This window comes from Macrobrachium nipponense, chromosome 18 (genome assembly GCF_015104395.2).
Source record: "Macrobrachium nipponense isolate FS-2020 chromosome 18, ASM1510439v2, whole genome shotgun sequence".
NCBI classification, from domain to species: Eukaryota; Metazoa; Arthropoda; class Malacostraca; order Decapoda; family Palaemonidae; genus Macrobrachium; species Macrobrachium nipponense.
Window position 1 is genome coordinate 54026769 of NC_087211.1, and position 23864 is coordinate 54050632.

The 23864-nt window shown below is 36.2% G+C and overlaps 1 protein-coding gene across 1 annotated transcript; it reads right to left on the bottom strand.

Annotated features, from left to right (window-relative positions):
- Window positions 1-7165: 7165 nt before the first annotated feature.
- Window positions 7166-17140, bottom strand: LOC135197073 (replication factor C subunit 4-like; the record flags this gene model as incomplete). The annotated part of the gene is given in 9 exon segments (XM_064224022.1): window positions 7166-9375; window positions 10593-10734; window positions 14889-14972; window positions 15580-15695; window positions 15992-16186; window positions 16563-16665; window positions 16667-16699; window positions 16701-16761; window positions 17042-17140. Coding segments are annotated over 8 exon segments (787 nt in total), but the record flags the coding sequence as incomplete, so codon positions are not given.
- Between the last annotated feature and the right edge of the window lie 6724 nt (window positions 17141-23864).

Consider the following 23864-nt stretch of genomic DNA (forward strand, 5'->3'; position numbering starts at 1 on the left):
GGTTAAACTTTTATACCATAAGTATAGCCTGAACTAGCCTAATTAAAAGTAGATAACAATTATGCTTTGAGACATCAGTTGTAGAATTGCAAATGTGTAATTCTTAAAAATACAACTTGCATTTTTTAAGTAGAGTACTGTAAAATTTTTACTGTGGGAAGATAAAAAACATAATCAAGACATGATGTAATATTTATTTTTATAAGCTAATGTATATTGTGTTAAATACAGCAACTGGTGGGCCCAGAGAGGAGGGCACCAGGCGCCCAGAGGCTGCTGAAGTGCCAATGAGAGAGGAGGGGTCAAACTCCCCACACAAACCTCCAACTCCAACAACAGTTAGTGTCTTGGTTCATGATGCAGCAAGAAGATCAACAGGTAAGATGCTAGTTAGACTGGAATGGTTTTGTGAAGTGTATGTAAGAAATAAAATAATTTTTTTGCCATGTTTGTCCTAAGGGCTCCAGTTTAAATAAACAGACATGGGGCTTTATTATTATGTTTGTACCAGTTGGTGACAGTACCTCAGACAAGCATAATACCATCAAGGGTTGTTGTGAGCATGGGTAAGCATATAGTAAGGTAACTTTATTAAAGTCAGTGTTAGTCCTATACCACTGAATGGCACTGGGGACTATGGCTTAGGGTGGCCAGCTCATTTTCTCAGGCTTTGGTGTACCACCAGTATTTGTTTCCTGCTGAGTCAACAGTAAGTGGGAATCAAACTGCAGATGCATCAAGCAAATGCCTGCTTGGTACTCAGAAAGAATGATTAATAGTAGAAAAGGGAATGATAATAGAGAACATAGATCAGGTGGGAAAGAATCTAATGACCCTTGCCTCTAATTGTAGAAAGAATGATTAATAGTAGAAAAGGGAATGATAATAGAGAACATAGATCAGGTGGGAAAGAATCTAATGACCCTTGCCTCTAATTGTTAATTTCATGTGGTTGAAGTTGATGCCAAGTTGGCCTTTATCTAGCAAACATAGTTGTCAGGTCCCCTGCCATGAGAGATGGGTGGAAAGTCGAACAAACCATCATGCATTGACCATGTGTGTGACACTGACTGATTGATCAAAAGCTATTACATTTTTAGAAAGTAATAGCTCAGGTACGACCTTGTCACTTTATAGCCAGAGTATTTAACTTAAATATTGCTATCAAATCTCCATATACAAATTGTCACTGATCTCTCAACATAACAGTGCTGAGCAGGCTTTACTCGGCTTTTTTAGCGATATTAAAGAACATGAATAGTGAGTGGCAAGAGAGTAATGAGATTCCTTGCATAGGTAGTAGCACTTATGCTAAATTTTCATTCTTGTTTGCTTTTTAACTTTTAACTTTTTAGTGCAGCTGTAGTATAATGAATTTGTATCTTAATCAGAAACTATTTCATATATATGTTCTCTAACTTATAATTAAAATAAATATTTTGATTATTATCAGGCAGTTTAACTGGATCCATTGAGTCAAAATACTTGACTATCATAGGACTGGCTAGGATAACCTTAAGAGGAGGATCCTATTTGCAGATCTTTCTATTGAATTCCTGCCATAGAACTGAACCCAGTTTCATAAGGTGACTAATATTTACAATTACAATAGTAATTTTAAAAATATGGAGTTTGTATGTCTTCAAATTCTAAAACTTTTTAAATCTTGTTTGCAGACAGTTCTAGTTTAGGTAGCCAGAACAGTTCTTCATATCAAGGCAGTCCTCCAGGTCCTGTACAGATTGCTGTAGATGTTATCAACTCCCCACCACCATCATCCACTCAGCCTTCAACTCAGAATAATGAAAATGCTGGGGAATCTGACCGTTTGATTATGTTGTGTGAAGAGTGTTCTTAATGTGTTCTATTTTATAATTAGATTTATTTTATCATTACTGGTAGTACAGTTAAAACCAAAATTCTAGTATCTTTTTCATTAACTATAAAGTTTAAACTGAAATTCAAAATTTCATTAACTATAAAAAAATACTTTATTTCACACCTTGTTTGCTAAACATTATAAATTGTATATATATTATATATATGTAATCAAGATGCTGAACATATGAATCGTGTATGTGACATATGCAATCAAGAGAGAAGTTGATAATTTTTTGGTTGTGACTTGATCACTCAAGAATATTTTCCCAAGTAAAGTGGAGGTAAAATGTAAGTATAGTCAAAGAAAGATATTCTTGTATTTCATTGCATACTACTTTTAATTTTAGTTAAACTAAGTCACAACTACAATGGGTTATACAGTGAAGTCTCTATTCTTTACCTTTCCAGTCTCATTAACAACCTAGCCATTGTCCATTACATAAAATCTCATTCTGTTAAGAAAAAGTTTAACTTTTATATTCCTGTGGATGAATTAACCTAATTTTTGTGTAGAGCAAAGCTCATCATTTTATTGAACATAGACTAGTTGCATCATTATGAAATGTAATCTGCTTCATTTTGCCCCTAAGTTAGTCTTTCATGAGAGGCTTTGTATGAGGTGAGGCCACTTGTCATTCTAGTTTTTAAGCTAAGAAAATAAAGTGTTATAGATATGAGCAGAATTTTCTCTTCTGAACCTCTCATTTAATAAGTGCTAATTTTCAGTGATGGAGGTTGAACTCTAGGGAAAAATCCAGTCCATGTTAAAGTTGGGAGTTGTATATGGAATCGGAACTGAAAATTGGCAAACTGAAGGTGAGAGACTTTTGATATTTTATCAAAATTCTCTTATTCAGGGGTAAAACTTAATAGATTTTATAATCTTATTCAAATTTCAGGTAATTTTTTCTGCTTTGATCTGTTTCTTTCAATGCTTTGTGGGGGGTAAAGAAATTTTTGGACAGGTGACAATTTATTTTTCAAAATTATATTTAGAAGTCATGTTTTTTATCTTCCTCCATTATTAGGAAATTTTTAATTACTGTAAATGATGGGAATTCCATTGTCTTGATGTTTTGTGTTAGTGGTAATGCAATATAAGGTACAAATGTGATGTAGAAAATTTAATTTATTCTTGAGAGCCTGTCCTTAGCCTCCTGTAAAACCCACTTGTTTCTTAAAAAGATACAAAAATTAATCAAGCCGAAAGTAAAGTAAGGAATGTTACATAATCAACGTAACAATAATTCAGTTTTGCCTTGTGGCTTTGGTGCTATAGCTCTCAGTGAATTTCCAGCGTCTTATTCTTCTTTACAATTTTCTTTTTCAACATTGCAGAAAAACTTAAAATATACAAAGTAAATGTGGATACAATCACAAATCTAGAAGCCCCTCAAAAATATGTACTACCTTCTGAACATAGGAAAATGTCTTCCATAGTATAATACATATTTACTGTAGACAATTCTGGATCAAATCTGGAGCACCATGTGCTCTTTGGATCTGGAGTCCTGGGTTAATATCTACCATCATGAGTGATGCCTGATTTAAAATCATGCTTTTTTCAACACCAGCATGAATGGACAACACATGATTTTGGGAATATAACTTTAAATTATCACTGTGCTCTGAATCATACCAAAAATCCTGGCGATGTCAATTTGAAATGATGTCCAATAATGTAAATTGTATTTTTCTTATATAGTTGAATGTTGCTGTAACAGTAAGAAAGTAAAAACTAATATACAGACTTCTTCTAAGTCCCTTTCACAGCATTACTACTAGTGTCTATGCAGAAAATTTTGAGACAGCACTAAAGGTTTCTTGCAGTTCCCTGTTAGCCTATGGTTGTAATGTTCCTCTACCATTTAATGCATTTAACATCAATTCCTTTTCATCTTATCACCAAGCTGTCTGTTTAATGTCTGTCTAGCTCCAATTCCACTCATTCAAGAACAATCCTTCAATCCAGTGAGTCTAGAATGGATGTAATTATTCTTATGGTGTACACAGTAAGAAAATGGGAACAAATATAACAGAACACTATACGGTACTATGTTCAAAGCTACCTTTAGTATAAAGTCCTAGATACAATTAAAAGGAACCTGCTATGTGAGAGTACTTCAGTTCCTTTAAGTAAATGGCTCATCTGTCATGAGGAAAATCAGTATACATAGGTTGAATTGCAAAATTTAGGTATAAAGCCAAACAACAGCTCTAAAAGAAACAAGTATAATTCTAGTAAAGTCCGTCAGTTTTTTTCTTTCTTTTTTCTTTACTTGTAATTACAATGAAAGAGAAATTTCTGTGCTCTGGTTTTAACTTGGCAGTTCAAATTGTCTGTATTCAAGTATTGAGAGAACCTTTCTTATAAAACTGAAAGCCATACATTTGGTAATTTATTTTTTTTTCTGATTACCTTTATGGGATAAGAAGGCCATACATTTGGTAATCTTTTTTTATTTCTTTTTCTTACTGAATATTAAATTCTTGATTATATTTATGATTTTGAAATGACAAGAAATATTAGGGTCATACTATTTTTAGATACAGTATTTTATCCAGAATAGACAGGTTTTCAAGTTGGCCACTTGTAGTTTGGCTTATTATTCACTTGTTTTTCATTGCACCTGCATATCAAGTATTCTTGTAGTTTTAAAGTGTTAACATATTATCTTATAAAGTCATACATGAAATAGTCATTTGTAAAGAGTAAAGACTTCACTGTGTGATATTTTATGCATATGTAGTTTGCAGTACTAAGAGTGTGTGTATGGTAGTATGTATGTATGTATGTATGTAGTATGTATGTATGTATGTATGTATATTATATATATATATTATATATTAAATATATATATATATATATATATATATATATATATATATATATTGTATAAATATATTATTAAATGACAATTACTGAGAAATTAAGGAAAAACTTGCAAGGTGCATACAATGTATGTAGTAGTGATGGCTTTTGGAACTGCTACCCTAGTCCAAAGTCGTGGTCTGCATAGATCGAAACTGGCTTTATGCTAGTCAGTTTTGTCATAGCTCTTGGTACACTTAAGTAAACATAATGGTCATTCTAAATAATGTAATATATACATGTATATAAATACAGGCGGTCCCAGGTTATCAGCGGCCTCGGTTATTGGCAATCCGGTTTTTTTAATGGGCCGATTTTTCTGGTTTGTTTCGATGCCGATAATAGAGTACTGGCATTGATGCATACCAAAACTAGCCAATTTTCAGTTATCAGTGATGTTCATTTATATATATAATATATATATAATATACAGGCAGTCACGGTTATCGGCAATCCGGTTTTATGACACTTGTCTAGTGCCATAAAATCGGTGATCTATGTCACCATAAAGGGCCAAGTTCCGGTTATCAGCGCCATAAGGCACCCATAATAGGGTTAGGGCACCGTAACATATCTAACAATGGCGCCATAAGGTGCTTATGGTGCCGATAGCTGGTTATTGGGGCCATAAGCATCATTATGGCACCATAAATAGCAGAGTTTCGGTTAATGACGGTTTTTGCTTATCAGCACACCCTTGGGAATGGAACCCCCCGCTGATATCCAGGGACTGCCTGTATATATACACACACACACACTGTAAACAGTATGTTCTTTATTAACAGTCAAGGTTACTTGCCACAGTATGTTAGGATTTAACTTGTAAATAATGATGTTCATTGAGGTGGAGATATTTAATTTCTTGCAATTTTTGTAAGTACTGTAGTAAAGGAACTAGCTGTTTTGGGTGCTCCTTAGTAATTTAGTTAAGTGTTACAATGAATCATTCATTATTATTAAATACAGTAGTTTAACCAGACCACTGAGCTAATTTAGTTAGTCATTACAGGGCTGGCCCGAAGGATTCATCTTTATTAATTATAAAGTCTACGTAGATATTTATTAAATTAGTACAGCTCCATTAAACTTTGAATCATGCAGATAAAATATAAATTATTTTTGTGATTGTTAAATAAGATATGGTTAAGTTGTTGAAAGGAATCATTGTGGATTAATTTTATATTAAACGTGTATTGTGGTCTGACACAGGGCTGCCAGTGTTCAGTTATGTACTACATCTAATACAGGGAGATTAATATTGGCAAGTTTTGTTCACATTTTAAGAGATGTTAATAAAATCTGGTGTACATTTGCAAGAATGGAGATTTTCAACATAATTTTGATGTTTAATTTTCAGCTTATTATCAAAGGTGGTTTTGTAGTACACATAATGTTGACAACTGAACTCTGAATCTGACTTTGCTTACTTTTGTTGGTTGTGTGATCAATCAATATTGTTTTGATTACAAAAAACACCTTTAATTGATTTTGTTTTCTTTATGCTAAACACAATTAAGAAAACAAAATGCATTGCCACATCACATGAAATTTTCTCATGGTTAGGTTTATTACGTTCAAGTTTGTACTTTGTTCTTTCTCACTTAAACATTCTGCTGTCTCCAATTCACTTTATATTTAGGGATTTTTTTTAGGTAGTTTATTCATAGTTTGCATTTAATACAGCTTTTTTTTTATCTTTTCCTTGCAGTAACCATTGTGTATATGTTAATTCTCATGATTTATATACATCTGTAGTATTTTTAAAAGTGGAAGAAGTACTAGCCACAACAGCTCAAAGTGCATTTTGGTTGCACTTCATCTCCACTACCATTTGCAAAATATTATGGTTCTGATTTGCAGTATTGGTTTCACACTGCAGTTCTGGTCTTATTGTTGCTTATGCCTTTATTTATTAAGCTACTGGGATGTTTAATCAAGAGCCCCTACAGAAAGTTGCATCAGTCCATTTTCACAGAAAAAAAAATTAGCTACTAAAGCATTTACAGAGTGCAAGTGCAGCGTGTATCTCTTAGTTTGTTACTGTCTAAGTATTTACAATATTCATGACCTCAGAAATCTAGTAGGCATTCAGGACCCTTTTATTTTCATTCAGGAGCTTTTTATTTTCAAACACCATAAATTGACATGGTAAGCTCAGAAATAAATGGCTGTATTTTATTCATGAAAACTTGATGGAGAATAGCTCATATAGGTGTTGGTGGACATCCAAACACATCATAATAGTTATGGTTGGTTGTTTGAAATATCAGTTTTTTGCTGAATTTCAGTTGCATCTGCCTCATTCTTGTCTTTAGTCTTAACCACTTTTGTCATTCACATCCATTTTTCCTTGTTCTTTACTTGTCTCACATATGGGCACATCATACTATGGAAGTGGACTAGTCTAGTTAGTGGCTGTTTGAGCAATGTGTTCATTATGTAGTATGGTTCTGAAATAACAAGGTTTTATGTATTTTTATCTAAATTAAGATTTTTGTGTTATTCTACAATTTCACCAGTATCATCTAGTCTGTGACCACATGAATTTGCTGATTCTAGATGTATTTCACACATCTGAACATTTCTGTTTGTTTTGTAATAATTGGATGAGTGTAAGTTTGCTTCTAAAAGTATCTCGTTTTAACTTAATTGTTCATGGTATCAGTTAATGGTATCAGTTACTGTGTGCAAGATTATTCTTGGCTGTCAGCTCAATTATAACAGCACAACAAGCTATGTAAACAATACAGGATTTTACTTCAGTGATTCATCAGGGAGGTTCATTTCAATACTTGAAATCCTTTGTTTTTTTTAGTTTGTGTGGTTTCTGATGGTTAATCAATTTTATCTCATATTAAGGACAGCTTTAATGATCTATCAGTATTGGATGACTTATCCAGCTATTAACTTCAGTAGTTCTTTACTAACATGGGATAGTGTGTTCAATGTAGATTTCTCATTTAGGATTACTTTGTTGTGTACTTGATTATGTAAAAAGTGATTGTTTACAAAATGTATGAAGACTATAATGGTTTACCAAACTGAAGAATCTTTAATCAACAAGAAAAATTGTAAATAATTTTATATCTAAAATACTAAGGCATGGAGGCAAATGAAATTCTCCTGTACTTTCCATTTTTTTTTTTTAATGAATCAATGAAAAAATTATACCTTGGCTTGGATATTGGTTAATGTCTTCAGTGATGGTAGGATTTCATTTTTACCCCTTCTTTGTTCACAAAGCAATAGACTTCCTTTGTACACTAAATAGTATCTAAAAAAAAAAGTATCTAAGTTAGCTACTTTTTTTATATACTATCTTATTTTTCATAACACTAATACCAGCCTTTGTTTACCATTGTCTGCAAAATATATCTTGTTTGTATTATTGACTTGTTATTTACTCTGGACAAACCATTCAAACTTGAATGGTGTAAGTGCTGTTTATTTTGCTTGTTTGTCCTGTGTGCGAATAAGGCAATACTTTACATGTTGTGCTATATAATGCACAATAGAGTATAGTATTATGTTCCTGGCTTTCACTTCTGTTACATTCATTTATACATTGTTCTGTCACTGTATGTTTATAAATGAAGTTAGTTACTGTGCGTTACTATCAAACCTTAATAACTCATCCTAATTATTTTAAGTACATTTATATAGTCAAATGTGATAAATAATTACTTGTAATTTCTATTTGTTTCTGTATCCACAATTTATAAATAAGGTATAAGATGATATGGCTAACTGACATAAAGCGGAGATACTCCTAGTACGCATCAGAACTGTTCCCATTTATGATGATTACTTATAACAGTAATCATACAACAATGTATGATACAGCCGATCCTCTCTTCAATTAAAACAACCTACAACATTGACCTACTGTACTCTCATCTGTAATCAGGCTTAGCTACTATGTGAGGGACAAAAAAGTAAAAGAACTGTACTACTGCATTAGAATACCCTGAAATAGTTGTAGAACATTTAAAATTACAAAAAGGAAGACCAACATTACTCATATTATGAGCTGCACCACTACAGAAAGGAAGACTCTTAAAGTTCTGATTTCCTATTATCCTTATAGTTAGTAATACAAATGTTAATAAAATTGAAACTATAAATATTTCATTTATTTATATCAAAATATATCAATGATATCAAAACTGATGATTTACTTCCCTTACCAAGTTTGTAATATGTATATAACATTTAGGTAAAGCATGAACTTGTTTTTGTTAAGTATCATTATGCTCATTTACAATCAGAATAAAATAAAAGAATTCACAAAAGCACACTGCTTTTACAACACTATTTCAATATTAAATAATGCAACAGGTATTCAAATACTAACAGGACTACTGTAATGGTCTATGGAAAAGGAAGTGGAAACACTGACACATGGAGAGAAAAAAGAATTCCTTTATCTACCTACATGATCATGTCTATCTTCCATTTCCCTGGTATTAGCACTATCCTCTCAAAATACATACCATACAGTCCTGTTTGTTTGTATCCTGTTTCTTGATTTACAGTACAACATACTGTATTCATGTTTTTAATGTTCCTGTAACTCTTAGACAGGATTTACTTGGCAAGGACATCTTGGTGACGTGACAGCTCTGAAATATAGTTCAGCTGTAGGGTCTCCATTGCAAACACAGGCAAGTATACATACCCAGTTCCATGAGCCAACAAATCTCAATCAAGAAAAATATAATGTTATATTCACCTTTAAAAAAGCAATCCCATGGACATAACACTAGAAATATTTAGTGGCTTGTGGGTACAGTTAAACTAATTTGACATCTCATGATCTGATGCCTAGTCCTTACAAAAGTATTACATATATTCAGTACTGATATATTTACAACCCTTCAACTGATGTCTAATCCTTAAGAGAGAAGTCTTCCATACAATGCCTTACTTATAAATCTATAGAATTCATGTCATGTTCAAACCCATACAGGGAAAAGCTGGTGTAAAATGTTCTTGATAATGATGATGACATCTGATTTGCTTCAATAACTCATGAAGCAATGGGAATATGAAACTACATTTTATTTGCAACGTGTTTTGTTGTCATTCAAAACATTCTCAAGGGTAAAAAGAGACATGACAAAATTGCTGAGTAGGTAAAACACAAGTGTCTAGGTTAAGATCTGGCTGGCAAAATATTTTAGATAGATAGATAGATAGATAGATAGATAGATAGATAGATAGATAGATAGATAGATATAGATAGATAGATAGATATATATATATATTATATATATATATATATATAATTAATATTATATTAATTATATGGCTAAGATTTAGTTTTCTAAAAATTAATCTGAATGAAATGAAGTGTCTAGGTTAATATTGGCTTTTTCAAAATATTTGGACTAACTTGAGTCAATCAAAATACTTTTTATGAAACCAAATCATAACCTAGACAGTTTTTTAAGTAAACTTTTAACTAGATGTTGTTCAATGTTTATTTTACCCACTCGGTAATTTTATATACTGAACATAAACTTTAAAATGTTATCATTATTCTCTGTTATTAGCTCCTTTTCAATTGTGGACATTGCAACGAAGGCAATGCATCTTTAGAGAGAGAGACTGCTCCACAGAAGGGCCATTTGAACCTTAAGGGCACTGATCCTGAACATCTGTGTACAACCAGGAATCTATCAAAAGCTGTGAAAGAGAAGGAGGCTAAGAGCAGTGAGAGCCAGAAAGATACTAACTGCTGACATTACAGCCCTCATAGGCTACAAATGAAAACTGAAAGGGCAAAATATCATAACAGAACTGAGAAGATAACAAAATAAGCTTTCCAACAACATACCTCTAAGTTGATGGACATTAAATACAGCATAGCAAGTCCATCGAATTTACTTTGAATGACATATTTGTTTCATAATTGTGCAGCTCAAATCCAAGACTTGGAGATATTCATCACCACCATTCATAAGCCGATGATCACACATCTGAAAAAAGTTAAGTATATCTTAGTTTTACCAGACCACTGAGCTGATTAACAGCTCTCCTAGGGCTGGCCCGAAGGATTAGATATTTTTACGTGGCTAGGAACCAATTGGTCACCTAGCAACGGGACCTACAGCTTATTGTGGGATCCGAACCACACTATATCGAGAAATGAACTTCTATCACCAGAAATAAATTTCTCTGATTCCGCGTTGGCCGAGCCGGGAATCGAACCTGAGACCACCGGATTGGCAGCCCAGCTCGAAAACCACTCGGCCAGCGAGGAACTCACACATCTGAAAAAAAGGTAAATTAAACTTCTGCTGGGAGAGCATTTATCAGACAGGTTTTATTAATTAAGGTAAAATACGACAAATGAGTTTCAACAATCTTGCTTCTCTATAAATGTACTAATAATAAGATTAATCAAGAATACTACTAAATTGTACTGAAGTAATATAGTTCAATAATGTACTATTTTCCTTTGCAATTTTTCTTATGTTTACTCTTTCAGCATTTTTTATATATTGGGTGTCTCCCAATTAACACCCTGGGACTTGTATGTAACATTATACTTTGCCAATTTGGAAATCAGCATCTGAATCTCTATTTTGCCATGTGCAAAAAAATATCATAACCCACCATAGCCTTTTATGGAAGAGTATTGATCAGTGCAAGTATCTCCAGCCCTGAGAGAGCCATAAAAGATGCTGACAGTGGTGCAACACACTTACGCACCACAGAGGCTAAGACTAACAGAACGTCTTGAGGGTGAGATCTCAATCTAAGGCCTCTCCCAAGGGCTCTATACTTGACATTGACTGTGGGGGATAAGCAGATTCCACTCAGGAGGCTGAAGGTAACAAGATAGGCAAAAGTTACTGAGGAGGAGAGGTCCATGTCCTTCAGAGGAAAGACCTGGCTCATGGCAGAGCATAAGTGGACAATAAAGTCTGTGATCTAAGTATCTCCAACTGGAAAAAGACCCCATCTACAACAAAAATATGAGAAGATGGTCCACTCCCCGGTGCATACATGATAGTTCAAGCTTCCTCAAAATGTGCAACTAACAGAGGAGTTGGCCAAAGAGGACTTTCTGGGCACCTCAACCAGAAGAGCTAGCATATCAGGATACAATTCAGTATGGGGCCAAGGAGGAGCTATCGGAATTAGACCCAGTGACAGGGCCAGAGCTTAGTGATCCTGGAGGGTAGGCTGGAAATGGAATCAGCTTCTAAGAAAAGAGGTCATTAGTCTTTGAAATGTAGCTTATGACAATCCCAAAGGACAGCCTATCTAACCTCCACATCAAAACTGGGAGGGAAGGCTGTTGTAAAAAGGGCTTGGGAAGACTCCTGACCCTCTTGCAAGAAAGAAACCAGTTCCTTGTTCTGTTATCAAGGAGATCTGAGCCCTGCTGAGCACTTGAAGGAGACTGCTCAGTGGATTGAGTCCTGACTAAAAAAGTACATCTCTTGCACTACCACCTCAACTTTACTATCTTTACTCTTTGCCAAAAATATAAATAAAATAATAAAATACATAAAAATATAAAAAAGAAAACCAAGCCTGATCCTCAAGATGTCTCCTCAACGCCTTAGCTAAAGAAAAAGTGCATGATAAAAGAGAAGTGAATGGCAATTCCCCACTCACCTGCCTACCTCCATTTAAGCTACCTTGTTACCAAGTTTCAATGACTGTTCAAGCCTCTGCTGAGGAATAATTCTACTAAAAATGGAATGGTTTCTATTCTCATATGATCAAATGACATCTGAAAAAAATTAATCCTAAAAAGGCAAATCTCTCCACTTACAACTTGCTATATGAGTCGGATAGTATTATGGAATCTTATTGGCAGGTGTTTATTCCACATTCCCTCTTGTCATTTGCTTTGCTTAACTGATTGGATGTACTGAATCTATGGATGCTGAGTCACCTCAAGGACCATTGTAGAGGTTTTATTTTATGAAGTAACCATACTTCCTCTGTAACATGACCTGTCAGTCTTGAGTTTGATCAAGTTCCCTTGCTTAACGTTACACATGTCATACCAATTTTATTGTAAGTACAAGTTTTTAATGTCAACTACCATCACTTTACCATATATGCTGGCTTACAAGTCTGCCCCTAAAATTCTTGGATGTGATTTAAGTTGTGGGTAACATTTGCCACATAAGTTAGACACCAAAATAAGTTTATCCATCTTTAATATGTCTTTACTCAAAAACTCCCTTACCTGGATGTATCACTCATAGACTACCATGTCAGTCCTCGTGTCCCTCAAAAAATAAGTCAATTTCAATTAGCCTTGGTATATCTAGTTTTTGAGATGCAGCTCTCAAAGCATCTTTGTAGATTGTATGAAGATAATAATAACCTGCTACCAGCATCAAAGTTTGGGTTTCATACAGACCTTGGTACTTGTGATACACTCATCAATATTTAACGTCTTGCAGAGTGCTCTTGATGAGGGTGCTGAGGGACACATAGTCAGTTTGGATTTTAGTGCAGCCTCTGATTGTGTGAATCATAATGCACATATCTGGAAGCTAAGATTATTGGGAATTGATATATCTTTATCAATATTTTACCTACAGTTTTTTTGCTATTTATTATCTACACTGGTGACTTGTGGCAAGGTTTGGAGAACAACATGATTGTGTGTGCCGATAATGTTATCTTCTAGCTGTCATTTCTTCTTCACACCTGAGGTCTGTGGTTGCAGCCTTGAACAGAGATCTGGCATATATTCAAGAGTGAAGTAGGCTTTGGGGCATGAAGCTGAAACATTCTATTTTAAAACTTAAATTATGACAACTAGTCGATACAAAACAATTTATCCTTTGCACCCTGGTTTACTTTTCAATGGCATACTTATAAATGTCAGTGACTTTTAAGAATCTAGGTGTTACTTTGATATGAAATTGACTTTTGACTTGCTCTTTTTCTCACAAAAGTTGATATCTTGAGGAGATGTTTTCAAATGCTCTGTGATGAAGTTATTACTAATAAGTGTTTTAACTCTTTTCTCTTGGATAGAGTAATGTCATCAATCATATTTATTTTGCTATCTCAAAATGTTCACTTGTGGCATACAGTAAGCTCATTATATCTGTTGCACAAAATGCACTATAACAACAAACATCCTCTGCACTCTTCTTTACCAACCTTGTTATTTTCACTTGAAACAATTGGTTGACTGAGCTGCCAACAGTGTCCTGTTTTATTTATTAATTTTTTTTTGGTATCAGGTTTAATACTATTATTTTTTTTTGGTATCAGGTTTAATACTAATCGGTTTGCTAGTACTATAATGTGTAAGAATTTACCTAGTGCAGTTGTGGAATCCTCTGATCTAATATTTGGCAAAATTCAGTCCTGCTACCTACTGATGCCTCCTGAATTCAGGTGTATTGGTTTAATTTTATATTTCTTCTTATTTATTTACTTAATGGCTTTTCCTATAAATTCTCTCTCTGCAGGCTGATTTTCCTTTGGAACCCTATTGGGTTTATAGTCAACTGTCTCTGTCTGTAAGGGTTTTCAGGTGAAGATTTCAAGAAAGAAAGATGGAAGCAACAAAAGGGACTTCCCAAAGCAGGTGAAAGACCTCTTCCACCATGTAAACTAGTGCTCTGCAGTCAATTTGTATACTAATGAAATTCAGCAAGCAAGTGAGGGAGCCTGTGCTATCATCTTCTACTACTACTTTTATTCTAATCAATTACTCACAATATAGTTTCTCTGAATTAAGGGTTTAAAGGTAGCTACTGAGTAACAAGAGCATGGGACAGGTCACTGCATTTGTGCACAATGTCCAAGTGACCAAATATCCACAAGTATGAACAGTGCCCAAGCACCCTTTCCACCTGAGACCTGGGAGAACAAGGTAACAGCTACTGATGACTCAAAGCCCCCTTTGCTAGCTAAAAAGGATCAGTAAGGTTGTATGCCAGTGAAAATCCATGAAGGGACTTCAGTGGCAATGAACTCAGGACTAACACAGTGGAGATATCAGTGGTATCTCTGGGTAACCATGCATAACTGAGTACAAAGCCACAACTAAGTTTGTAATGTGTAGGAAAACATTTTGAACTTGGTGGGATGTTTAAAAATGTAATATAATCATTATTAAATAGAAATAAAGTCTACTTACAGCTAGTTTATCCAATATAACAGCCTTTGCAGAATCACTGAGCCTTTCATTCTCAATTAACAGGTCATGCACTTGAGATAATATCTGAAAAGTAAAGAAAAGTTTGTTTCAGCGTTACTATTTAAAAGATCACTCGGTTCACAGCATCACTGACAAACTTTAATTATTCAATGAATAAATTCAATCGAAACAACTAAGCACAAATTTACAAGTGAACAATAACCATGCAAAACAAAGGTACCACATGCATTAACACCATGAAAAATATCTAACATTTTTAACTGGTAAGATGGCCTTCTTGGTAATGTATCATCAGACCTGATTTCTCACAAAGTTAGTAAGCTACAGACTGAGCTTCTGCTAAGTTTTTTTAAGATATTTTGTTAACACACGCCTGTCTTGCAGCAACAGTGCTTGACTTAAGCAGCTCACCCTTTCTCAGTCACTTCGTAAACAAATGAAAAATAACCTCAAAATGAGTTACAGGACTATCTCAATACAAAGATCTATGCTGCTGTTATGATTACTGAAAGTGATAGCATACCTCAAACACTTCTACAGTAATATACAGGTTTAGACAAAAAGCTATGGAAAAACGTCCTTAATTTCATTCTTCAATTTGAAGTAAATTTAAACCGAATTTGATAAATATACATCTTGAAGTCTGTTACTACTCATATTTACAACTCACCTGACTTCCAGCATAACCCTCTGCCATTAATCTACTCAAGAAGTCACTTAGTTTCTCATAGGAATCAGTTGCACAGACCTCCATCAATTCAGTCAACCAAGACTCAGGAACGACACCTGAAGGGCAAAAAACAATAATACATGATTCGTACTCCCAACATATTAAACAAATTAAAAATACAAATTACATGCTGTATCTTTCATATCATGACCAGAAATTTTGCTAAACCTAATTCAGTTTGCAATAGAGCATGAAAATGAGAACATTGTCACCAAAGTTATTTAATCACTTATGCAATAGGATGTTCTCAAAGTTTTTTTTTTTTTTCTAAAATGTTTACCACCATAAGCATCACACCAGAATTTTAGCCAAGCTTCAAACATGAAATATTTTACGTGTTGTGAATCATTACCTGTAACCTCATAAACATCCAGTTTTGTTATCTTTTCATCCTTTCCTCTTACTCGTGATGTTGACTGGACTGTAGTGATGGCTCGTCTCAAGTCACCACCACTGGTTTCAATAAATGCTTCTAGTACACCATCTTCATATTGGATGTTTTCTTCTTCACAAATGTATGATAACCTCTTGATCAAAATGTCTCGGGCTGAAGATGCAGCAGTTATAATAAAAATTCAGATTTTACATGAACAATACCATAAACATGTTTAGTTCAATTTTACACAAAAAATAAATAAAATATTACAGACCATCACAACAAGGCACTCAACATATAACCTTTAAAATATTTGCTATTCAAGATATGACTGGTACATTTTGTTATCTGTAACTTCAAGCTGAAATTTACTTATACTAATTCATGGTTTTTAAGAAATATTTTATCAAGCAAAGCTATGATCAGCTTTCAAAGACCTTCATATAAAAAATCTTAACTTTTTACTGCATAGACAAAGGTGGCAAAAAGAAATCATCCTATCCAATTCAGTTATAAATACATAAAAACATAAAACACACAAACATACCCAGTGGTTTGAAACGAAACTTAGAACACCTTGAAGTAAGGGGCTCAATAATTCTTGAAACATAATTGCAGATCAAACAGAATCGTGTTGTTTTACTCTGTTTTTTCCATCGTCGTACGCAGAGCTGCTGTTGCTGTCACGCGTCATTGAATCAGCCTCATCCAAAATTATAATTTTGTATGGTGGACAAGGCTTGCCACTGCAAGAAAATATTTTTAATATAGCTACATGTTTAAATAGGAAATAGTAAGAAAAGTACTACAATCTTTTGTTTAAATTTGAAATAAACATTCACAAATATTAATGTACTGCAATGATTTTGTTTGAAATAGGACAATTCTTTCAAATATATTTTAGCACTCATTACTGTATTATACAATATTTACCTTGATAAAATTATGGCAAGGCCTTAAAAATAACTGAGATGAGCTGCAATATAAACTGGCAACATAGTGTAATCAACAACTCACAATACTTACTCAGGTCTGGTACTTGCAACAGAAGTTTGGGCAAACGATTTCACTTTTTCTCGAACCACCTGAATTCCTCTTTCATCAGATGCATTTAATTCTAATACTCTGAAAAGAAAATAAATGCTTGCAGTTAAAGCAGTCCTAACATCAATATTACCATAAAAATATCTCAATAAAATTTAATCAATCTATTACTGAGATAAACATGATATTGTTATTGTACAATAAAGTTTCATACATACTTACCTGGCAGATATATACGATTGAATGGCCCACCCAGCCTCCCCTCAGGAGACAGGTGCAAGAGAAAAATCTGTCCTTAGAAGGTAATAGTTCCTATTCCTGCCACCCAGCGGCAGGCCGGTAGATCACCTGACCTACCTACCTGTAGCGTGTGCCGCGAAATTCGAATTTCTATCGGGGACGACGGAGTCTATAGCTAAGTATATATCTGCCAGGTAAGTATGTATGAAACTTTATTGTACAATAACAATATCATTTTCATACATTCAACTTCCCTGTCAGATATATACTTAGCTGATTGGCACCTTTGGCGGTGGGTAAGAGACAGCTAATTACTGATTAGACAGGTAAACAACATACGTTGTAGGTAATAGATAAATAAAACCTTGGTTCCTATGTGTTTAGACGAAGGGTTGACTTCCTAGCTATTGCTAGTAGTCTGCTTCGTCTCAAGAGCCTCAGCGAGGATGTGACCTATGGCTAAGAGTTCTTGTAGATCTGTCAATGGGGTCTTATCCACTTACTCGACAGAATCTAATGGTCATTTGTCAATGGGGTCTTATCCACTTACATGACAATACACCTATGCCTAGGGGCATAATTAAGGAGCACAACACCGATCCCGATCACCTGATCCTAACACGAGGGTTTGTGCTTAGTTTGAAAAGAGCTATCCCCAAACTCCCAAAAAAAAAAAAAAAAAAAAAAAAAAAAAAAAAAAAAAAAAAAAAAAAAAAAAAAAAAAAAAAAAAAAAAACTATGTTAACATAAAAATTAACTCCCTTAGTTAAGGATCAGTGTCGGCTCCCTATCCCAGCAACGTATCCGTAGACACGTAAAACCAAGAGAGAAGGATCTCTCGTAGGTCACTTGACCTCCTTCGTGCAAAGGGAAGTCAACACAGAGTTGCATCTCCTTTAAGTTACAGCTAATATGTCCTTCACGACATATTGTTATGTAACGAACAAGAATTCATAAAAGCTCGCACTTCAAGCGCTTTTAATTCTCAGCTGTTTGAAGGAATCATCAAGTCATTCATGAAGTGCTTTTAGCGATCACACTTATTCCAAAGAAGACCAGGGCTTCCTTTGAAATGGATCTTTTCTGGATGAAGCCTAGAGCCTGGCTTGTGCCTGGGTGGCGCCTCGAGTCTGGTTGGAGCCTCGAGCCTGGCTGGAGCCTCGAGCCTGGCTGGCGCCGGTCGCGCCTGCCTGACACTTGGTTGGCCGCCTAGCCTCCTGGAAGGCGCGTTTTTGCCTGACTCATGGCTGGCGCCTCGCGCCTGGAAGTAGCTTCGCGCCTGGCTCCAGACTGGCACTATTTGGCGTCTGGCCCCTGGCTGACTCCTCTCCACTTGCTGGAGCTTCGAGCTTGGTAGAGTCCCGAGGATGTTCTGGCGGATTGCCCACATCAGACACTCTTATCTGTCTGACTTGTTCGCCTCCAGCGCATCTGCGCTAGGTTGGAGGCCCCCTCTTTCTCTTCATCAGACAATGACAGTGTTCCTTGAAACTGTCTGCCTCTGGCGTTTTTTACGCCTGTTTTGGCATTTGGCGCCTGGTTGGCGCTACATTGTCCGAAAGTCCTGAAAAACTCCACCAATGGTTTATCAGGAGATTGGAGAAGGGTGGAAGAAATTCTTCCACTTTGAGCTTCTGGCCTCTCCGGCAAGGGAAGGTGATTGTAGTAAACTACATCCATTAGACGATAGGACATCTAACAGTACGAGAGATAAGAGTCTTCCTCGCGAGGAGGATCCTTCTTGAATCCTTCCGTTGCTAACGAGATCTCTTCTTACTTGCTGATGAAGTTCCTCGTTGCAGAATCTTCCTATCCTTGTCCGAAGGAAGGGAAGGGGCTTGGAAGTCGAAGGAGACTCCGAGCTGAAATTGGGAGGACTCCTGATTTCTAGCTCTTTACTGTACCTCTCTGAATACATTCTGGGAAGCATTTCGAACCCTCATCGCATCCCAAAGACTTGTAGGCAAAAACGTTTAAACCATCTCTTCTTATGTAGGTGAAAACGTAAGTACCTGCCTGGGCAACGAAACTTCTATCTGAAATCGTTGAGTCAGGAATAGAGGGTTTTAGTTCTCTTGCCAGACATACTATGCTGGCAAGAACCCATTGCCGAGTCTCCATTAAATCTGATGCGAGATTCCAATGCACAAATTTTCTTGGTAGTCAAGGGCCAAGAGAAAACAAAGAATTCCCTCATAAAATTTCTCAAAGAAGTTTGATGAGGAGCAGTTCCATCTTGTCGGAACACGGAATCTGAAGCCACAAAAGATCCCATTCGAAGTACATGATATCCTACTCTTGTTGTATTGAGGTATCGTATCAGATCCCGAAGATCTTATCCTCTGCTATCTCTAATTCTCCTTGTATAGACAGAGTATAGCCTTTTACTGTGCTCTTTGATAGCATATATATAAAGTTGATTCTTCCCTCTGAAAAGGAAGAAAAAACCTATATGTGGTTCACAGAGGTATCGGAAGAGGACAGTTTCCTCTTCCATCAAACACGATCTGCAGCAATTCTATGTCCTGGCTATGACTATTGTCATTCACCTTTAAAATCCTCACATTCATGTCCACTTCTGGTCAGTCTGCACGAAGACTGGACTCAGAGTGGAGAGGTTGTTAAGGTTTCCCCCCATTTGTAATAGATGCTTATAGAATATTCAGACTGTCTTGGAAAAGACTTCCAAAACATGCTGTGAGAAGAACGTGACCTCTGTGAATCCAACCTCTAAGGCCAAAATGAGGCATAAAGTATTATCCTCTCTTTCTTTGACGCCCTTTATCTTAAATTCTGTAAAGCATTTATATTTAGGGAAAAAAACAACAACTAAAGTTTATTCCCCTTTCTATAAAATAAAGATGGTGTATATTGCTACTTCTCTTGGTTCAGGAAAAGGAAGCAGTCTACAGGAAGCCTGTTCGTCTCTACCTTGCTAGAGATCTATGAAGAAGACTTTCCGTAGGTTCTCACAACTCTTTGCAATAAATGTTAGACATATGATAACAGTTATTATCGTTGATCGAGAAGGTTCTCACGGACATGCAAAATCTTGCATCAAACCTCTTTTTCCAAATAGGTTCTCTTTGTTAACGCGAACAGGAGGCCGAAAAAAGCAAAAGATTACTCTGAATGCTCTTTGCGATATGAGAGAGTCGTGGAATTGGCCTAAGTGATTAAATGGGTACGAAATCAGGAACGAATCTTGCCGTTACCGAGCGTGCTGTCTGAGAGGCTACTGGACTTCTTATGTTAATAACTCGCTTAAAACGAGAAAATATCTTGGCTGGTGCTCTTGGCTCATTGCGCCAGGTTGGCGCTTCAGACCGGCGCTTTCTTCTAATACTCTTTATGTTATGTGCCAGAACATCTGTGCCTTTATGGTACCCGACATCCTTACACATGTTAATTCCGTTCTTAGTAGGAAAAAACTCTTATATACGTAGTATATTCTATTCAGGGAAACCATTTCTGCCACGAAGAGAATGTTTCCCATTCCACTCATCCATCTTCTCTTGAGCATATCTGATTCTAAAAAGGAAAAGGTTGTGTGCGTTTCTCGAAAGACTTGACCATACCGTAGTCTTAAAGTGAATTCTCTACTACATCCATCTTCTCACTAAGCATGTATTCTAATAAGCCATGCTTTCGTAAACATGAGAGCATTATATAATATAATGTTCTGCTGTGTTAGAATCCTTTAATAATGTTCCCTACGGTAAACAGCATTGAAAGGTTATAATATCTTTCTTATTGAAAGCTTCTTAGCAAAAGGCAGACAATATTTTATTTATGTTAGCTTAACTATCCCCTCCATTCGAGACTAAGTCCATGATTGTAGGGGGAATATACGGTTAACCATTCGATCCCGTTGGAGAGAGAGATGCAACCGACTGCTAATGACCGAGACCTGGATGGTACTGTATTGGCCTTACGCTTACAATGACAGCCCGGCCGTCTCGCTCGCTGCCTGGCTGCATTTATCGTGAGTTGCCAGTTACTTCATTTAATGAAGGAATATAAAGGGATTTTGACGTAAGGAAAAATCTATTTCTGGGCGATTGGCTCGTGTCGCCAGCGAAATATCCTTTAATTCTATTTATTTCTAGGGTAAATGTACTAACACATACCAGAGAGAATAAATAAAATAAAGAAAAAGGTCAGTATAAACTGACTCCGCTCAACCCTCCAATGAGGGTGTCGGTATGAACACTAGGCGAGTGAGACCACTACCACGAGCCAAATACCAATAGAAATCTCCCACAACAAAAACCCTCCATGAGGAGAGCCGACCCACAGAGTGAGCAGCTCGTACTACTACTACTCCATCCCATGCCGCCGACTGCTGCGCCTCTGGTGGCCATCCTGAAGTTAGCAGACAATCTTGGGCGAAGGGATGGGTAGGGTGGGATTTCGCTGGCGACACGAGCCAATCGCCCAGAAATAGATTTTTCCTTACGTCAAAATCCCTTTTTCTGGGCTCAGCTCGTGTCGCTGCGCGAAATCGTACCAGAGAAATAGCACAAGATTGTAAACAAAAGTAATAAAATAAATCAGAATAGGTCTCAAATAAAAAATAAAGTAAATATAAAAAAGAATATAATTGCTAAAAAGATACAAATACCACAGTGATACAAAATAGAAATATGCTTAAATTACCCTTAATTCTAAACATGTTTCTTATCATAAGGTAATTTTACATATGTACAGAGGTAAATTGGCTTACATGTAACAAAATGGTATCTGTGTAAAGGCATGTATCAAAAATATATAGCAAAATTAAAATAATCAATGAACAAATAAACAACAATGATAATATAAAAGGAATGCATATGACTTAATATACAAAACCCGTAACCATTATAAATGAGATGTATCCCCTAGCATAAAAATAAGGGGTGGGTAACATCCATGAGTATCAAAATCCATAATCATCTGTGAGTGTCCCTAGCAAAAAATAAGGGGCACACCCACTACATCATCATAAAAGCAGCTAAGACACCAGGTGAATGTAAATGAACACGGTAGGAATAGACGACTGTTGGGTGAAGCAGGTAGAAAGGAGGACTGAATCTTCTAACTACAAATTAACTAGAATCAGGGGAAACTATGTTTCCCGCTGCTACTGCTGAAAATTTCAGAGCTTCCAAGGACTTAAGGTAATGGCGTTTTGAACACTGTCGGCGATTTCCATCCGGTATACTTTTTCAACTCATCGAAGTTCATGTGTTGGAAATAATTAATTGAGGTGGCTACTGCCCTGACGTCATGTGCTTTCGGGAAAGAGTCAGGATTGGCTTGCTTAATAAAGTACAGGATTTGTTGCCTGATGCCTTTAATGGATAAAGTTCCACCTTTTTCCCTCTTAAAGAGGGGACCCGATGAGGATGAGGAGGTCCCTGGACAGAAAGGCTCGTAAGGTTGTAACTGGGGCAAAGAGATACATCTTGTGGAAGGGGTAGTACCTTCCAAGGTTCCCACCTCATCAAAGGATCTTCATTCTTTGCTAAAAAGCTACGTTCCGGAGAAAAGTAGTACTTCCCCTGTGGGAAGGAATTGAATATGATCCGGATCTCTGGATAAAGCCGACAGTTCTGAAATTCTTGCTCCTGAAGCTAAGCTTAATAAAAACAGGGTTTTCCTTAAGAGCATTATAACGAGCATGTGTCATTATCGGTTTCTGAAGCCAGTTTTAGAACATCGTTTAAGAACCATGAAACTGACGTAGGCCTTACAGAAGGTCTAAGTCTAGCACATGCCTTAGGAATAGACGAGAAGTAGGAATCCGTCAAGTCTATGTTGAACCCAAATTGAAATATCTTTTTCAAGGCTGACTTGTTTGTCGTAATCGTGCTAGCTGCTAAACCTTTTTCAATAGGGATCTGAAAAAGGATATAGCTGAATTAACTGTCATGATTCTAATATCAGATTCTCTCAGGAAGATTGCTAACTTTTTGACAGCAGCATCATACTGTCTCAAAGTTGAATCCCTTTTCCCTTTTATCGGATTCCAAGAAGAGAATATTCTGAGGGTCAATATTCGCATCTCTTTTTGCCGCAAACGTTCATGAAATCCATAAAGTTAGGGTTTTGAGAATCCCTGAGGAAGCGAACACAGTCTTCATTTGTACTGACTGGGAGAGCCTGGGATTGGGGATCCGAAGAGGACGAACGCCCAGCTCCAGAATTAGGGGATACCAATTGCTCTTCGGCCAGTCCTGGGGCTACTAGAGCCACTTGACCCTTGAACGTCCTGAGTTTGTTTAAAACTTTCATAAGAAGATTCACTGGGGGAAAGACTAAATCTTCTTCCAGTTGTTCCAGTCTAGAGCCAGGGCGTCCGTGGCATAGGCCAGAGGGTCCAGTTGGGGGCTACATAACAGGGGAGTTTGTGATTCGCTTGAGATGCGAAGAGATCCACCTGTAGCCCTGGGACTCTTTGAAGGATCCATTGGAACGAACTGTTGTCCAGTGACCATTTCCGACTCTAGGGGTACTGATCGGGATAACGCGTCTGCTATGACGTTTCTCACTCCAGCTATTGTGAGTGGAGGAGAGATGCCAA